Source organism: Pelodiscus sinensis, chromosome 13 (assembly GCF_049634645.1).
Source record: "Pelodiscus sinensis isolate JC-2024 chromosome 13, ASM4963464v1, whole genome shotgun sequence".
NCBI classification, from domain to species: Eukaryota; Metazoa; Chordata; order Testudines; family Trionychidae; genus Pelodiscus; species Pelodiscus sinensis.
In genome coordinates this window covers 2,740,576-2,758,673 of record NC_134723.1, presented here as the reverse complement: position 1 = coordinate 2,758,673, position 18,098 = coordinate 2,740,576, and the positions used below count along the sequence as shown (strand labels likewise).

The window sequence follows — 18,098 nt, the reverse complement described above, 5'->3', positions numbered from 1 at the left end:
GGGATGTTTTCACCGCGAGAATAACTGCGCTTGCTTAGGGACCTCGTGGCTGCTCTTGGCAGGGAGCGCAGCACGGCCGCTGGCCTGTTCAGGCAGCCTGGCTGAAAACCCAGCGAGGGGCAGGTCTGTGCCCCACGGGGAGGGCCAAGGAGCCTGCGGTGGCAGTCTCCTGCTGGACCCTAGGGAGCCTGCCCCGTGCCCGGCAGCAGCAGGGAGTCAGGCTGCACTGGGGGGCGGGGACTCTGGGGGGGCAGGGCTCTGTCTCATCCCTCCCCACTGCTCCTTGCTCTACCCGCCCCAGGAAGCTTGGTAAAGTGGCACCTGGGGGAGGTTGTTGGGGACTTGAGCAAGCCCCCCCCCGGCTCTGAAGCAGCGGGAGAGGATCACAGAGTCAGGGCATGAGCCTCTCAGCCCGCCGGCGGCTCTGTGTGGCTGCTCCAGCCGCGGGGCTCCAGGTCCCCGTGCTCCAAACGGCTCCTCCCATGACCCAAATTCCTTCCCCCACCCTCTTCCTGGCATGCGCAGATCCCATGCCCTGGCTGAGGTGACTCCAGACAGGCAGGTTCCTGCTAACTTTTTCCACCCATGTGCAGAATAAATTTTATGTACCCCAAGGCGTGTGGAGATGTGCACCACCCGTAGAAACCACACTGCCGGCTCTGGGCACTCTGTTAGTCAGCTGGGAAGCATTTGAATCCCTCCCGGGTGCCTGCCCGAGTGGCGGGGACGCTGGTGGCCGGGTCCATGGAACTGGCGAGGGGCGAGTCTTTCCTGTTAAACAATCAACCGCAGGGAGCGTTAGTGCCCGAATCGGGATTTCTCAGGCTTTCCCCCATGAGCGCCGCTGTGTCCCTTGCCGCCTTTCCGAGGCAGTCACATACGCTGTGGGTGGCGGGTGCTGCTAACCTGCGGGGCACGCCAGGGTTAATGCGCCGCCTGACACGGTGAACAGCTCCGGTATCTGCATCCCGTATGGCACTGAGCGGTGGGATGCCCACAGCCTGCTTTGAGCACAGGGCTGGGATCCCAGCTTTGCCAGGGCATCACTCTGACCTGTGGGGAGGGACTTGTGCCTCGGTTTCCCTGTCACTGAGATGCTAGCGAAGTGACTTGGATCCAGCTACCTCAGCGTCCCCTCACGCTCGTGGGTGTGTCACTGGCTAGCAGTGGAGCTGGGATGCATTTCTTGGCCCTGCTCTGCGGGGCTGGGCGGCGTGGCCTAATGGGTGGAGCAGTGGCCTGGGGCTCTGGGTTCAGTTCCTAGATCTGCTGAGTGAGGCCGTTTCCCCACGTGTGCAGTAGGGGGCAGTGGAATGTCCTTCCCTTGCTGCAGCGCCCCCCAGTGGAGGGCTTGGGACGTGCCGTACGCGGGCTGGGTCCGCGCCCCAGTTCCCTCACGGTTGCCCCTCGTGTGTCTCCCAGGCTGCCGGCTCTGTACCGAGTAAGGTGCTGCCCAAGATGGCCTCCTCGCTGCTGGAGGACAGCTCCATCGAGCCCCCGGTGCTGCTGAGCGACATCAAGACGGAGCCCCCCGAGGAGCTGCTGGCCAGCGACTGCAACCAGCCCCAGGCGGAGCCCGTGGACCTGTCGCTGAACAAGGCCAAGGCCTCGCTGCAGCCCTCCGCCCTCCTGCCCTCCGTCGTGCGGTCCTCGCCCATGCTGGTGGCCCCGCCCATCCAGGCCCCCGCCGTCTCCATGTCGCCCACCGGGCTGGGCTCCTCCTCCGCCATCCCCGCCGTGCTCTCCCCCGGCTCCATCCTGGCCTCCACGCAGGGCAGCGGGGGCCAGCAGATCCTGCACGTCATCCACACCATCCCCTCGGTCAACCTGCCCAGCAAGATGGGCAACCTGCAGACCATCCCCGTGGTGGTGCAGTCCCTGCCCGTGGTCTACACCGCCATGCCCACGGACGGGGTCACCGCCGCCATCACCGTGCCCCTCATTGGGGGCGACGGCAAGAACGCCGGATCCGGTAAGGGCTCGCTTCCCCGGGGCCGGCGGCTTGGGGGAGCCGGGGGTCGGGATCGGAGGGGCGGGCGCAGGGACGCGTGGGGAGGGCAGCCACTGGGTTCCTGCTAATGGTTTTTTCCCCACTGGTGTGCGGAATAAATGTGGTGTGTGGATGTGCACCACCTAGGAACACAGGCTGCAGGGGCCCTGCTAATCAGCTGGGCAGCGTTCGAGCCTCGCCTGGGAGGCCAGGTGCTCTGCTTACAGGGGGCGCTGGCCAGGGGCCGACTTGCAGGTTGAAGCTGGGATCTGAGGAGCATTAGCTGAGCTCTGGAGGGACCCCAGAACTGCTCATGGAGACTGGGCTCCTGGAGGTGGGGCCCTTCCTGTCGGGGGATGGGGGGGGGGGTTTCCCTGCCCCCCTGCTGACACCGTTCTGTGGCAGAGCTGTCTGTCCATCGGGTACCGTTCTCCAAGGCTGGTGCCCTCAGCCAGGGCTTCGGCGGTCCCGTTGGCTCCGCTCCCGGAGCGTGCTGGAGCCCGTCTGTCTGGGCGTGGGAGGCGGCCGGCGTGCCAGCCCTGCTGCAGCGGGCAGGCGTCCGGTGGGCCCATGTCGCCCACGGGGGCCTGATGCTGCCCTGACCCCGGGGCCGGCTGGAGTAGCGTCTGGCTGGCCGTCCCTTCCCCCCGGGCTCCCAGGTCAGATCCGACAAGCGAGGGGGGCCTGTGGCTCTCCGCCCCTGCCTGGGTGTCCCGCCCGGCGCTCAGTCACCCCCCAGGAAGTGCCACGTGTGCTGGGGGGGCTGGGCAGAGCGCTGAGTGGTGGGAGGGGGCGGGAGGCCCAGCTGCAGGAGCGGGGCGGGTTTGCAGTCCCCCTCCCAGGTGGCCCTGACTCTGGTAGCCTCAGTGTTTGGGGGCCCCCAGCGTCTCCAGCTGGGCCCTGGGAGCCCAGACGCGGCATTCAGGGCCACTGGGCGGGGCTGAGTCTGGTGGGGGCAGGGGATGGCTCTCCTGGGGGGAGGGGAAGGGTTCCAGCTGGAGCTGGAGGAAGGGAGTTTCCCAGCTCTGTGGGGCTGGACGGGGTCCCAGCTCTGTGCGTGCTGGGGTGGGACTGGGCGGGGTGCTGGGTCCCTCCCAGTTCTCGGTGCTGGGGGAGGGGCTGGGCTGGGTGAGTTCCTAGCTCTCCGTGTGCTGGGGGGGGGGGGGGGCACAGCTGTGTGCGTGTGCGTGTGCGCGCGCGCAGGGGCCAGCTCTGTGTGTGTGCCGGGAGGGTGGGGGAAGCCCGGGGGGGGGGGGGGGGGGCCCAGCTCTGTGTGCTGGAGGAGTTTGAGTCCTCGCAGAGGCTGGGGAGCGGTGGGACTGACAGAGCCCCCCCCCTTTGGGCTAGTTGTAGGGGTTGATTCCCAGCTGGCTGCTCAGCACTGGTAGGCGCTGGGTGGTTTCTAGGTGCAGGGGAGGGGGGGTCCAGGCCCCCCAACTGCCTGGCCGGCCCCTCCTCCTCCACCCCATATGTTCAGTTCTTGTTGCACCCCACCCCTCGGCTCAGCCTCTCTTTGCCACCCCGCCCAGGGGGCAGGGCAGGGCCGGGAGTCCTGGCTGGGGGGCAGGGCCGGGAGCCGCTTGGCTCTGCGGTCAGTGGCTGGGGAGGGGCCTGTCTGTCTGCCCTCCACCCTAGGGAGCGGGGGTGGGGCTGGCAGGCTGCCTTCCCCCTCGCTGCAGGGCGGGGTCTTGACCTCCCCTCCCAGCTGGCCCCAGGGCTGCTCTGGTTCCAGTTAGACTGGCTCCTCCACTCCCAGCGCTTCCTGCCTCCATCCGGCCAGCGGAGAACTCCCAGGCACTTCCTGCCGGAGGCCTGGCTGGTTCCCTCTGGCCAGGGCCACGTGTGGACGCGGGGGCGGGGGGGTTGCTGAAGTGAGCCAGGAGCGGGGGCGGGGAGCTTTCTGGTGGCCTCACCGACACCCAGTGCCTCTGGCCACCTCCCCACCGTGCCAGGTGCTGCTGGCGCATCTCCTACAGCTGGCCTGGGGCGGGAGAGCTGGGCTCAGGGCTCCGGTGCAGGGGGGCAGAGGGGGCCAGTGCTGTGGCAGCTCTGGGTGGGGGGAGGTGAGCCGTCCTTGCAGCCCAAGGGCTGGGCCTTGTGGGCTGGCGGGGGGAGCAGGGGCTTTGATCCCTGGCAGAGCTAGGGGACAGGACTCTGGATCTGTCTCGGTTCTCTAATCCAACGTGTCTCTTTCCGCCCCAGTAAAAATTGACCCCAGCTCCATGTACCCCCTGGAGATGAACAGCGACAGCGAGGACAGCGTCACAGAGAGCAGCTCCGCGCCCTTCCAGGACCTGCAGAGGGAGTGAGTGCTGCTGCCGGCTGCCTGGGCGTGGCTGGAATGGGGCTACTTCCTGGTGGCAGCGGTGGGATTGGTGCCTGCAAAGCACAGGCCTGGGGACCAGAGGGAGTTTGCCTGTTGGCCCGGCCCTTCCTCTGCCAGGACCCTGCGGCAGCAGCGACTGGGGTTCCCCTGGGGTCGCAGCCATTGTAATGCCACGTCTGCCCTTGGTGACACCAGGCACCGCTCTCCCCTCCCCCACACCGAGGCTGCACAGAGCTGCTTCATAAATGACCCTGGGCCCGTGGCATGGGGCAGCCCATGGCAGGGGTGGGGTCTGGCCAGCCGTGGGGTTGCTGTGGGGCGGGCCTAGCCTGTCCAAGGCTCTAGGCCAGGCCAGGGGGGCAGGTGGGTCCCTCAGGAGCCCAGCAGGGTCTGACGCTGCGTCCCCCTCACGCAGGTCGCCGGTGGCCCGGGTGCCGCGGGCCGAGTCCCCCGACTTGAAGAAGAGGCGGATTCACCAGTGTGACTTCGAGGGCTGCAACAAGGTGTACACGAAGAGCTCCCACCTCAAAGCCCACCGGAGGATACATACAGGTAGGGCCGGGCCCCAGGGCTGTCCCGCCACTCTGCTGGGGGCCTCCCCAGAGGTCAGTCGTCTCCTCCCAGGGGATCCATCTCTTCTCCCCCCAGGTCCATCACTTCCCATGGCCTTTCTTGCCCTGCCCGGCCTGCCCTGAGTCGGCTGCCGGCTAGCCGTGAGTGGCAGTGTCCGGCAGGCTGGGGTTCCCTGCCCCCAGAGCAGGCAGGGGGCCGTGCCTTCAGGCCAGCTTAGACGTACAACTCCAATGGCTAGTGAGCACTTGGGAGCAAGGCTGTCTCCGTTGAAAGCCAGCAGCCCTGCTTGGTGTGCCAGCGCTCCAGCTGCAGGCCCTGCACAGCTGAGACCCCTCAGCTCTCCCAGAGATGCCCAGGGGCGGGCGCTGTTCCCGGGCCCTGGCAGGGGTGCCTGGGAACCCCTCTCCACTGTGGCTTCCAGCCTCCCCACAAGCCTGGCTCAGTGGGGGCAGGGCCATCCCCTGCCCCGGAAAAGCCCGAATGCCCCAGCAGCTTGGGAAGCCGTGAGCCTTGTGCGGTCTCCTCCCTGCTGCGCCGGGGGTAGCTAGCTGCCAGCGTCGGGGTTAATGGCGCGCTCGGCTTGCGTGGTGTCATTCTTGGAAGCACCACCAGGGGGCAGGCGTCTCCCCGGTGGCTTGCAGATGCCTTCAGTTGGGTTGAATGTGGCCAGCAGAGCCGGGGGCCTGCAGAGCGGATCCGTGTGCCCTGGGGGCAGGAGGAGTCTGTGCGGGTACCAGGGCTCCCCACGGAGCTGCTGCACTCAGCTAGCTGGGACACCCGGCATCTCGCACCGCAGGGATTGATTTGTGCTGATTGTGAGCAACTCTCCCATGCTGGTCCCTGCTCTGCTTCATGGGGTGCGTTTGTCCCCCCCCCACGTGCACACCCCCACGTGTGCACACATCTGCATAGAACCCCTTCCCCCCCCACACACACGTGGTGTGCACTGAAAAGGATGCAGCGCTGTCCCTCCTGGCTGCCCGGCGAGGCCGTAATGCACAGGGCTGGGGTCAGTGCTGCCGGTGGTGTTGTGCTTTCTCCCTCCCCTCTGTGGCGGGATGGGCCTGGGATGAAGGCGTTCACTACACTTCTCGCTGGCTTGCAGAAATCAGGGGGGCTGGTCCTCCTCGCCTGGATCTCAGCGCAGCACCCCCCAAGCCCAGCAGCTGAGCCCAGCCCACAGGAAAGCCCAGGCACCCTTCTCCCTCCTCCCCCGCCGCATAAGGTGTACAGTAGGATCAGGGGGTCCCCAGACTCTGAATGGGGTTTTGGGGGTGTAGCTGAGGCCAGGAGCAGGCCCAGGGTCTGGTAATCCTGGAGGCTCAGGGATGGAAGACCCTTTCCTGTAGCCAGCCATCGGGAAGTACAGTACGCAGTTGGCCACTAGGTGGTGCTGTTACTCCATGCAAATCAGGTGAAGCTGCCAAAGGTTCGAAACTCGCCCCATCCCGTCTGTCAGGCTGAGGCTGGGTTTGCCCCCCTCCATCCTGTCTGGTTTGGGTTTTCCCTGATCCCAATCCACGCAGCCTCTGACCAGCTCCCCATCTGTTCAGCCCTCGAGTGCGGCAGGGCAGGGCCGTACTCCCCTTTGCACAGATTGGGGGAACTGAGGCATGGGGCAGCTAAGTGACTTGCCCATGGACTTGCAGGAAGTCAGTAGCAGAGCAGGGAATTGAAACTGAGTGCCACATCCCTAGCCTAGTGCTGGACTTTCTCCATCTTTTAATGAGACTTCTGCAAGCATCCAGTGCTAGCCATGATGGGACTGGACCCACGGGGGGGGGCGACTGTAGCGCTCCTACAGCCGGCAGGGGGAGCTGTGGCGTAGAGGAAGGAGAGCGAGCAGGGGTTCTGATGCCTGTCGATCGCTTTCTCACACAGCGTGCTTTGACCTGCTCGGGGCGAGCCAAAAGCCTGCCTTGGGACTCTTTCTTTGTCATCCCCCTCCCCCCCCGCCTGGGAGCAGCTTTGCCCCAATAGCACAAGCCTGGCGGGGGGGGGAGAAAACAAACGTGCCCCCTAAAACCATCGGCAATCGCCACTTCTCTGCACCTGCTCCCGAACCCCGGGAGAGGGGCTGGGAACGCGCCAAGGCCCAGAACCGCTTGTGCAGCCTGCGCGTAATCCTGCCGCTGAGACGCATTTAACTGACACCCCATTGCTCCCATCTCGGCCCCCCCCCCCCCCCGCCTCGCAGCATCCCAGCAACCCCACCCACGCAGGTATCCTAGCAACCCAGGCCAGGAGCCTAGCAGCCCCTGCCGCATCCTAGCAACTCCTCTAGCCCTCGCCCTGTCTCGCTGAAGCTCCGCCCCCTCTCTGTAATGCCAGCCATCTTCAGGCCAAAGATTGCCCAAGTCCTTACCGAACCCCCGGCACCCCAGAAACCTCTTCCAGCTTAGACTCCAGCTGGCAAAGGGACAGCAGGAGGTGCTGGCAACACTGGCCCAGGGGCATTCCCGAGGGGCAGTGCTGCTCTTGCTGGTGGAAGCTCTTTGGGGAGGTGGGTTTCCCCCTCGTATCACGCCTACTTAACACGCCGGAGAAGGGAAGTTCTGGTGAAAGGTCTGTCCCTTATGCACACAGCAGGCTTGGGGGCTTGTACTGCCCTGCTCCAGGAGAGAGCAGCCTAGCCTGGTGTGTCTTGGGGGGAGAAGAGGCCAGATCTGGGTCCTCACCAGTTGACCGTGCAAGGATGGGGCCTTGAGCGGGGTAAATGCTGGTGGGTGCTACCATAATGCACCTAATAATTAACTGAGATCTGGCATTATCGCTTCTTATGAGCATTATGGTAACCCCAAACGGCCTTAGTATCTGATCTTGGCTAAGGCTTGTAGGTGCCGCTCTGATGCCTGGTCTTCGCGGTACCGTAATGCACCTAAGAGAGGCTGCCTGGTTTTGGCCGAGGGCGGGGGGCTGCACCAGACGGAGCAGGTGGATGTGTGCCCGGCACTGAGCTGTCCCCTTGCTCCCCGTGCAGGAGAGAAGCCCTACAAATGCACCTGGGAAGGCTGCACCTGGAAATTCGCCCGCTCCGACGAGCTCACCCGGCATTTCCGCAAGCACACGGGCATCAAGCCCTTTCGATGCTCAGACTGCGACCGCAGCTTCTCCCGCTCGGACCACCTGGCCCTGCACCGCCGGCGGCACATCATGATGTGAGGGGGGGAGGGGCGGCCGCCGGCTCCGCCCCGCGCTGTTGGCCACGGCAGAGACGGGAGGCCCCCGTCCCCAGCTTGATTCAGCCTGGCCGCAGGCTGGACGCTCGCTCGGCACCTGTGGCTGCCCACACCTGAGAACGCAGCCCCCACCCACGCACACGAGGGCTGGAACGCGAGGCCCTGCTCCCTCCCGCCGCCCCCCCTTCCTGGACCGCCCCCGGAGTCCTCCACGTGGAACCCAGCTCCTCCCCGGCTTTGGGCTTTTTGCACATCGCCTCCCCGCCGGGCTCAGGTGACCCAGCGCCGGCCTGGCCCCGGAGAGCGACTCAGCCTGGCCAGGCGGCTTCGCTGCTGCCGCCGAGAGCAGGATTGGGGGCCGGCCGGGCCTCCCGACGGGGTGCTGCAATATGTTCTGGAGACGCTGGCACCGCCCCTCCTGTTTACGGGCACGTCCACCGCGGCTGGTCCCGGAGCCTCCCCCTGAGGCCCGGCTGGCAGCGGAGAGCCTGCCCGGCCCGGCGGGAGCGCGCCCTTTCGTGGGCGGGCAGGCGGCCTCGTTCGGTGAAGACCCGGTCGCTTGAGGGGGGCGGGCCTGCGGACAAAGAAAAGGGAAAATTTTGCGGAACACGGAACTGTGATTTTATCTGATTTTGGGGGGGTGGGCTGGGGACCCTGCATTATGCCAGTGCTGCAGGGCCGTAGGACAGTCGAAGCATTTCTAATTTAAACCTTGCAGCCTGGACACGGACTCTAGGAGCATCGTCCGTTGCGCGTCAGGTCAGCAGTGGCCGGGCCCTGCCCTGCCTGGACTCATGGGGCTCTGTACCGGGCCGTTCTGGACTTGATGGGGGGGGGGGAGGTGCGATGGGGTGACCATGGGGCTGGAAATACACACGTCCGTGCACAGGGGTTCTTTGGGTTTCAAGAATTGGTTTCCCCCATCCTTTCTGCAGGGGCGGGGCTAAGAACCGGCCACGTTTCCCGATGCTCCTTTTTGTGTCTGCGCCTTCCTCCCTGGGGGATTTGAGGTGGGGAGAGGCTGGGATGACGTGTGCCTGCCCCCCAGTTCTGTGCGTGTGCGGAAAGGGAGAGACACTGGCTAGTCCCGTTTGGCGCTGCTCAGGCCTAGGACGGTTTCCCCTTCGTCTCCCAGGCCAGCCCAGTTAGCGCCTGCCCCACAGCGGTGGTTTTGGGGGAGGTTCGAGAGCTGGAGTTCGAAATTCCAGTTTAATCACTGGGCAGCTGGCCGCCCCATGGGGAAGCCAACATTTCAGCCGCACGCCAGTGCTCCCCCTACCTGGGGCACCAATCTGCCTGGACTACCCCAGCCCCCGCGCCCCTTTTTAACTCGGCGTGGCCACCGCTTGCCGTATTGGGGTTTTCCTTAAAGCTGCGGAGCCTGGCGCGGGTGGGAACCTGGCCTTTCATTGAAAAGCAAAGTTTCTCACCTGCCCGGTTGTGGCGCAAACCTGGGACATGGCTGCTCCCAGGGAAAAATGCTCCCTGCAGCATTGCGTTTTGTGTAAATCTCATATTTTTTTAAATCGGTCTCATGAATTTTGAGGGAGAAAGGGGGGTTTCTCTTGATTGCTGAAGGCGTGGGGTTGGCAATACTCAGACGACACCTGAGAAGCAGACAGGTTGTGTGTGTTGGTTTTAATTTCTCAATTTGCTGTTTCCGGAGCATCGATGCAAAACACACAGGCGCACACGCGTGTAACCTTGCACGGTAAGGCAGCGAGGCAGGCAGGAGCCGTCACTCGGAACTTTTGCTCTCCTCTGTCTGAGCAGGGCAGGCGCTGTGTGGGGGTTTTTACCGTGACATTTTAAAATCTGGAGCTGTGAGATATTTGTACAAAACTGTTTGACGTTTTTCTACATGGGAATAATATGGAAAGTAGATGCATTTTGTTGGTGTGTCTTGCTTTTAAAAAGAGGGTTTTTGTCTTTTGGTTGCTGGGAGGGGAGGGAAAAAAAGACCATCGCAAATCCAGTAAAACAAATCCTTGGCTCTCGGCATGATCTTCCCTTGATGGCGAAGTTCTCCGCCACAGTGTTGGATCCAAATTTCAGCCTCTCTTCCCCCTACTCCCCCAATAGAAAAAGGCTTTTTACAAAACTTAAGAGCAATAGAAGGGGTTTTAGCAATACAATTCTAATGAAAATAGCATTTCTATTTGAAATTTGGAAGTAGGCATTTGAAAATAGAGCCAGAAGTGAAACCGACCACAAGCAGAAGTGAAACTGACCTCCTGGGTTGGCAAGGTGGAGACAGAGAGAAGTGTGCAGGTTCAAACAATTGAGGAAAAAATGGGACACTTCAAATTGCCTTGGCTACTTAACCCCATCTCCGAGCATGGGACGGAAAGGCAATGTCATTACCACAGCTGATTGTGTCAGTGTTGGAACAGTTCTTTTTGCCAGGCTCAATGAACCTCGTCCTTACCCTTGCCCCTTGATTTTTTTTTTTTCTTTTTCCACAAACACATTTCTCTCCCCCCCCCCCCCCTTTTTTTACTGAAAACTGCTGGTGGGGAGCTGGAGATGGGGGACAAAAGAAGGAAAAATGTGAAAAGAAAAATGATTCCTTTCCATTAAAACATTAACGAACATTTTCCAGAACAGTTTGGACATGCAAAAAATTGGGGGATACAAAAAAAATTGCGAGCAGCTCTAATGTGTGGCTGGAAAGAAGGAATCCTAGAACACTAGAACTGGAAGGGACTGTGAGAGGTCATGAAGTCCAGGCCCCTCCCCTCACGGCAGGACCCAGCACTGTCTAGACCATCTCTGATAGATCATTGATGCCCGAGTCGGCTCTGTTCCACCCTCCTCTCCTTAAACGACTAACCAGCTGGATTCCGTGGCGAGCAGCCTGCCAGGACAAACGGCCAGAGGTCTCGCTGCCTCGTCTACACTATGACAACTGAAATACTCTGAAAATCAGGTTCCTGGTTATCCCCAGGTCCACCCCACTGCTCCCATTGACTTCAGTTGCGTTGGGCGTGCTCAGAATCTCAGACAATTGGTGCCAACAGCCCAGGGCCTGACATCCTCTACTGTCTTTAGGTGCTTTACTTCTATAAAATCAATGGGTGTTAGGCACCTAAATACCTTGGACATTCTGGGCCCAGCTTCGCAGCTAGACACTGGGCATGGTTCAATGGATGTCAGTAGGTCACTGACCATTTTACACCAGCCTGGGTTTTGGCCCTGTGGGGGTGTCTGCACTGTCATTTGAACCTGTGGCCCCAGAGTCCACCCCCCTCGTGGGGTCTCTGCAGCCCTTGTGCCTAGGCTGACCTCCACGAGCCCAAGCCAGCTGTGGGGCTTGGATTGCTGTGTAGACACTCGTGGTGGGTTTAAACCAGTGTTTCTTAAACCGTGTTCCGTGGCACACCGGCGTGTGGCAAACAGAATTCAAAATGGCTGCCCTTAAGGGGGCAGGTGACTTTTTTCCCTCTAACTTCCCCCTGATGCTTTTTCCCCACCAACTTTTTTTGCTGCTCAGCAAAAAATCCTTGGTGTTCCTCATTTAAAAAAAAAAAGGGTGTTCCTTGGTCTTATGTTTAAGAAACACTGGTTTAGACTGTTGTGCAATTGGTTTCAAGTCAGGCGACTTTTTGGGGGGGTCCTCTTTATGCTGGGGTACAGGGAGAGGAGTTAAGGCCCCATGGTTTTTATCTAGTCCAGTGGTGGGCAGCCTGCCTGCGACCTGTCGGGTCTAAGCATGTTCCTCGAGACATTCTGCTACCATTGTCTTTGTGCAGGGTTGACCGATTCCGCCGGTTTCTGACCGCGTCGATTGTTCCTACCCGTGTCACTAAAGTGACACACACGTAAAGCCAGGCTACGGGCAGCGAGGAGCGTGCAGATTGAGTGAGCCGTGTGCTCCCAGTGCCTCCAGTCCCAGCGCTGCCATGGGTCAGTCGGTAACAGCCTGCAAATTCCAGGTACGCAAGCGCGGGAGCAAAAACAGCCCTATCCCAGGAGACTGGCTTGCTTGCCGCGATCCTGTGGCCCACTGAGACGGAAGAGGGTCAGTCCTGGGGCCCACTGGCTAGCCTGGGCTGCCCCAGATATGTACCAGGATTAGAACAGTTCTTAGCCCTGATTGTAACCGAAGCGTTTTCCTGTTCCATGGGACAGAAATACTGCGGTCGAGCTTTTCAACAGTTGGATCCCTCCGTGTTTAGGTGACCAACTTCCAGCTCCTCTTCAGGGCCCGGTTTCTGCAGCGTGGGTTTGGAGCCCTTCTGGGCCCCTTGACGGTGTTTTTCCTTGCCCCCCAATCACGCTGTTTCTAACACATTTGGGTCCGAATCAGGCTTCCGAAGTGTGTTTTGAAACTTGGTTCTGTCTCTGTAGACAGGACACGCAGGCGCCCGGCTGCTCCCAGGCCCTGTAGACAGGTGCGGTGTAGGGCGAGAGCTTCACCACGAGCCCCTACATCTTCTGATCCAACGTCGTGTCCCCGAGAGACGAGCGCCTGCTGAGGTGTCCGCTCCCCTGCCCGCCCCTCGTTCAGTGTCAGCAGCCTTGAAAACTGTCCTGCGGCTCAAGTCCCCAGCAGGGACCGCCCAGACAGTGGGACTGCAGGTGCAGTCTGAATAAAGCTTCTGCCCCTTTCGTCCTGGGCTGGTCCCACCCTGGAAGTGGAGTGAGGCTGGAGGTCTTGGGGGGATGTCCCATCATGGGACAGTGGCCAGAATGGGGGCAGATCCTTTTTTCAGACGTGAGTCTTTGGGCCCAGAGCCTCCAAGGCATTTCAGGGAGGTAGGTGCCTAAACACCTGTGAGGCTCTGGGCCTTTCACTTGGGAAGACAGTGCTCTCTAGTGGTTAGAGCAGAAATGTAGGGCTCAGGACTTGTGGTTCTGCTCCCAGCTCTGCCACTGACTTGCGCTGTGACTGGGCAAGACCCTCTCCCCCTCCGTGCCTCAGTTTTGCCATCTGTCAAATGGGGATAACAATACTTAATCTACCTCACGGGGGTTGTGAGGCTTCCTTTGATGTTTGCAGAATGCTTGAAGCTCCTCGGATGAGAGGGGCTGCAGAGCAAAGTATTACGATTTTCTTTTGTACCGTTAACTAACTTATCGGGCCGTGGGCTGCAGACAATGCGAAGGCTGCTGTGATGGATGCTTAGGGCAAGGGGCATGGGATGCCTTTCGAAACCCTCTCGCCCTTCCAGCGGGCAGCGGGCCAGCGTCCCGCCTCGGGAGCTCAGACCTGATCTTTTAACACCCCCCCTGCCCTCTTCCCAGCCCTGCCTGCTCCCTGTGGCATACCCCCCCCCCCCCCCCATGCTTCATGTAAATCTGGCCCTTTGTGGTTCTCTGCCAAGGATCCTTCTGCGTCTGTTGTTGAGGTCCGGGGCAGGGGGGTGGGTGTAAATCTGATGCCCAAATCTCTGGCTTCACTTCTTTTCTGATCCAGCCCAAACTGCTCTTTCCTTGCCTCCAACTGGCCTGTGTTCCTGGCCCTGCCCGGAAGATCCGGTTGGTCCTACGGAAGCAGCATTCAATCACGGGAGAGATGCTGGGAACGGTGCTTGGCCGGGTCGGTGTTGTGGTGACTCGAGCTGAGTTTTCTGTCCATGGCTGGTTCTTCCCCTGCTCTCTGGGGCTTTCTTTTAGCTGCTCTCCGGTGCTGCGTCCCGTCTGCGGCTGCTCCTTCTCTGTGCCTGGGCCCGTAGTTTCAGCAACGGGGAACCCAGCCCCACCCTGCCAGTGGTCCATTGCGGAGAGACTGAGCCCAAGACCGACGGCTTGAAAAAGCCAAAACCCGCGGTAGGGTGGCAGGACAGAGCAAGCGCTCCCCCCTCCGCCCCCAGCCCTCTCCCGGGGCCCTTGGCGCGGCTCGCCTCGCCGGCTTGGGGCTCTCGGCCGTAGCCCCGAGCCGATGCGGTGGTTTGGATGGGACGGTGGTTGTGACCCTGTGTCTGGAGTGATCTGACCCAGTTTGTGGCTGTAACTGTTTGTTTCTTTTTTTATTAATAAAATGGTATTTTAAAGTTGGGAAGGGTGTTTTTCTTTTTCCCTTCCAGTAGGATCGTGGCCCTGTTCTGCCCCCACCCGCTGGCCTATGCTGATATGGAAGTCCTGGGCCCTCCCTGGGCTGGGCCACATGGATCCCAAGTGAGCATCCACCCTGTAGGGACTCGCTGCCGCAGGCCTGTCCTACCAGCACAAACCTGGGGAAAGAGGCCGGGGGCTGGCTCCCTCCCCCAGGGCAGCCAGCTGCAGGGCGGGCGGTTCATTTCCAAAGGCTGGTTTGCCTTCAGCCCGTGAGGCGGAGAAGTGCAGAAGGCCCGTCAGCTATTACACCAGGGCAGTTGTGGGGGTTGAACATATGCCTGGCGCGTGGGTCCCTGCTCCAGGGGGCTTACAGGCTACTAGGCAAGCTGGGCAGGTGAGGAAGGGAAACTGAGGCACGGGTCAGAGAAGCAGGTCAGAGTTGAAGACACAAGGATATCTGTTCTCTGAGGTGCACCGGGGCTGACCGCTGGTAACTCCCTGGGTCGGCTGCGGGGGTGCAGCCTGAGCAGAGAATCAGGAATTTGGCTGCCAGACCCGACTGCCGCCTCAGGTTTTGCACAACTGCCTGTGAGTCCCCCTCCCCTGCTCCCGCCGGGGCATTCAGGCAGCAATGGGGGGTGCCAGGTCTCCCCAGCTCCTTGTCAGGCACCCGGGGCCTCAGCTGCCTTTCAGCCTGGCCCCCTTTTTCTCCTCTGGCCTGCAAGGCAGGTGCCACATGGCCTGGCACTGGGGCAGCAGGCTTGCAGAAAGGTTGGTGGTGCCCAGAGCCCCCACCCCTCCCCCACTCAGACTGTTCTTCTCTTCCCCTGCCCTCTTCTCCTCCCCCCCCCCCCCCCACCTCAAGGCTCTGAGGGGGTGCTTGGGTGGGGGAAGGGTTGGGCTGGGGGGGGTTGGGTGCTGGGAGCAGGTGCTGGTCTGGAGCTGGGGATTGGGGGAAGAGGGGGGCAGGCTCTGGGAGGGAGTTGGGGGCAGAGGTGGGACTTTGGGGGGGGTGCAGGATCTGGCTGACCTGGGGCAGGAGATGGGGGCCTGGGTGTAGGCTTGGAGGGAGTTTGGGGATGGACCAGGGAGTGGGGGGAGCAGGTGTGGGCTCTGGGGGAGTGGGGTGCATAAAGTGATGTGGGGACAGCGGATGGGGGTGCCACACTTACCAGGGGAACCCCTCTCTGGCCATGGCTCCTCAGGGGTCTCCGGAAGTGGGTTTCCGCTGGCCTGGCAGGGCGCTGCTTCCCCACCCACAAGGGCTCGCTCTGCTGCTTGGGAAGCCGGCGGCTGCTTCCCTCAGGCTTTGGGGCCACCCGCCGAACCTTCCTCACCAGCTGGGCGGCCCTGGATGGGCGCAGGGAGCAAGTGAGAGGCTGGGGTCAAGGCAGCCCCTCTGAAGGGGCTTTTCCCCTCCCTCACGCCAGGCAGCGGAGTGCAGCTGGGGTGTTTGTGGAGCCGCTCCCTTGGTAAAGGCAACGGTGACCCCTTCCTCAGAGCTAGCGGGGCTGGTCCCACTGGTGCTGACCCAGCAGACAGACTGGGGAGACTCCTCTCCCAGTGGGCAGAAGTCCAGGGCATCCTTTTGGGGGTCTGTCCCGCTGTTCCCTGTAAGCTGTGGGACTGCTCAGGGACGATTGCCATGCCCCCTAGCTGATTTGTTCTATGGGTGGTGCACATGCACACATACCTCAGTGCATGTAAAATTATTCCGCATGTGGAAACGATCTGCACGTGGAAGGAGAAGATTAGAGGGAACATTGGTCAGTTCCCCTAGAAACGGGTTTTTCGGGCCTAGCAGTGCCACTTGTTGACGTCATGAAACAGAATTGGTCTAGTTTCCTACCCATGCAGACAGGGCTGGGGCAGCCCAGGCCGAACCCCCTGACTCTCTCCTTAGTGTCTCTCCTGGGCCAGCTTTTCCAGCGTGTCCCTCAAAGCCCTTTGCCGGCTGCACAGAGGAGTGTGAGCAGGACACCACGAGCAGCGCCCCAAAACCGAGGGCACGTCATGCACCCCACAGACGTGTGAGCAGCGTTACATGCTCTGCACCAGCAGATGGCGCTCTTTACACGAGCCAGCCCTTTGGGTTAGGAGGGTCCTTTTTGCTGCCTGGGCTGGAGCTGGTTGGGCAAATAGTGTTTGTGAAAAACGTATTTTTTCCCCTATTTCATCTGAACTCTTCATTTCCAAGGAAAATATTTGGAATGAATTTGCCCCAACTTTCCCTCCCTTATTTACACCCCCCCCCCCCCCACACATGGGGCAAAAGAGGCCTCTAGACCATTGTTTTATAAAAATGACCCGGGTTTGTTGGTTTCTTCCTTCCCCTCCACCCATTTTTTTTCCCTGAAAACGTTCAAAATTCTTCCTTTAGAAACAAAAAATGTGCCCCCCACACAGGAAACTTTTCAGGAAAATGTTCCCTTTGCTCTGAAAAGCGTTGGCTATCACACACAGTGTGCGGAGGGACAATTTCTTCCATAGGGAACGCTCGTGGTAATACGGCTCTTTCCTTCCTTCCCTCCTTTGCTTCGTTTCGCACTGGTTCTGCCACTAGTGGAGAGGATGGACTAAGACACACAGCTCTCTGGTCGCAGCTCTGGGGGCAGTGAAAGCCTTCTGTGGTTGCCAGTGACTTTCCTGTGCTGTTCCCCCTGCCCAGAACCACCCATTCCCTTGCCACCAGGCCCTTAGCCACAGTAGTTTGCCCTGCCTGATAAGTGGCCTGGGTTTGTTCTTCAGCTGCCCCCAGAATGGCTGGAATGAAATACAAAACTAAAGCACAATCAGGCAAAGTGCCAGGGTGAAACGCAGCTCCCCAGTGCTGCTGGGTGGGTTGCTCCGCACAGCGATGGCAGCTCGACCAGGGAAGGAGTTAATGGCCGGGTGCAATATGTCAGAGCCATGGCAGCCCGGGATGGTTATTAAAGGGGGTAAATTGATGTTGTGCTCTCAACACAAGGGCTGCTGCGGCGGTGGCTACATCTGTGCCTAGTGGGTAAAGCTCCACCACGCAGCACTGTTCTCTCTAATTTTTCTGCCCATGCATGGAATAAATTTTGTTCTGTGCACCAAGGCATGTGGGGATGTGCACCACCAGTAGAAACACGCTGCTGGCTAGCGGCATTCTGCTAATCCACTGGGTGGCGTTTGAATCTCTCCTGGGTGCCCCCTCCCCAAGCGCTCTGCTTATGGGGAGCACAGGCACTGTATTCAGCTTTTCCTCTTGGTTTGCTCAGGCCCAATTCCGCCAGGTCCTTAAGCACGTGCCTGCCTTTAAACACAGCAGCTGGGCCCAGTGACTCCAAATGGATTGCTCATGTCCTCAATGTTAGCTATAAGTGCTGATCTAGGAGAGGTGCTGGCGTAGAGGAGGTCTAGTAACCCCGAGCAACTGCCCCTGTCATATCGCCAGTCGCTTCCCGCAAAGGAACTGGCCCACGAACTGGCTGAGCTGAAGGAAAAGGGGAGAAAAACTTGCCAACTTTTTTCCATTGGCCTGCAGAAAAAAAAGCGACCGGCTGATCGCTGATTGGAAAACGGGACGGATGTGCGTAGGCGTGTCTGTCTGTCTGGAGGGACAATGCAAGCGATCGCCGTCAGAGCGGGGGCAGGTCGGAATGGGCAGGGACGCATAGGAAGCGTTTCAAAGGGCGTTCCAAGCTGCCCTTCGGTCGTACTCTGTGGCTGATGTACTTGGAGGCATTGTCAGGAGCTGGGAACGCCTGCCCTGGAATCGAGCTGGTGAATTTGCCGGCTGGATCCGTGTTGATTGCAACACCCAACGTGCACCTTTCCAACGTCCTAGGAGCACATCAGCCGGCCCTCCCTTCCCGCCACCTGAGCGCAGTTCTCACACACACACGGCCCCCCCGTCCCCCGGAGCTGGGAGGCACTTCAAGGCCTGCCAGACCAAAGGGAAGTGGCCTTGAAGGGGGCACAGCTGATCTCAGTGAATTTCGCGTAGGGCCGACCCAACAGCCATGAGAGGGAGCTGCCTGGCAGTCACGGCTGCCCTGTGACT

General features: G+C 60.8%; 1 protein-coding gene across 2 annotated transcripts in view; it reads left to right on the top strand.

The window, feature by feature from the left end:
* KLF8 (KLF transcription factor 8) overlaps positions 1-14,068 on the top strand; it is a 74,692-nt gene extending 60,624 nt beyond the window's left edge. For both annotated transcript variants that reach the window (XM_075896668.1, XM_075896667.1), the window contains exons 2-5: positions 1,423-1,972; positions 4,193-4,295; positions 4,732-4,868; positions 7,870-14,068. In XM_075896668.1, coding sequence (XP_075752783.1) covers positions 1,423-1,972; positions 4,193-4,295; positions 4,732-4,868; positions 7,870-8,051 — 972 coding nt within the window. In that variant the 3' untranslated portion in view covers positions 8,052-14,068. The remainder of the gene's footprint in view (positions 1-1,422; positions 1,973-4,192; positions 4,296-4,731; positions 4,869-7,869) is intronic.
* The last annotated feature ends 4,030 nt before the right edge of the window (positions 14,069-18,098 follow it).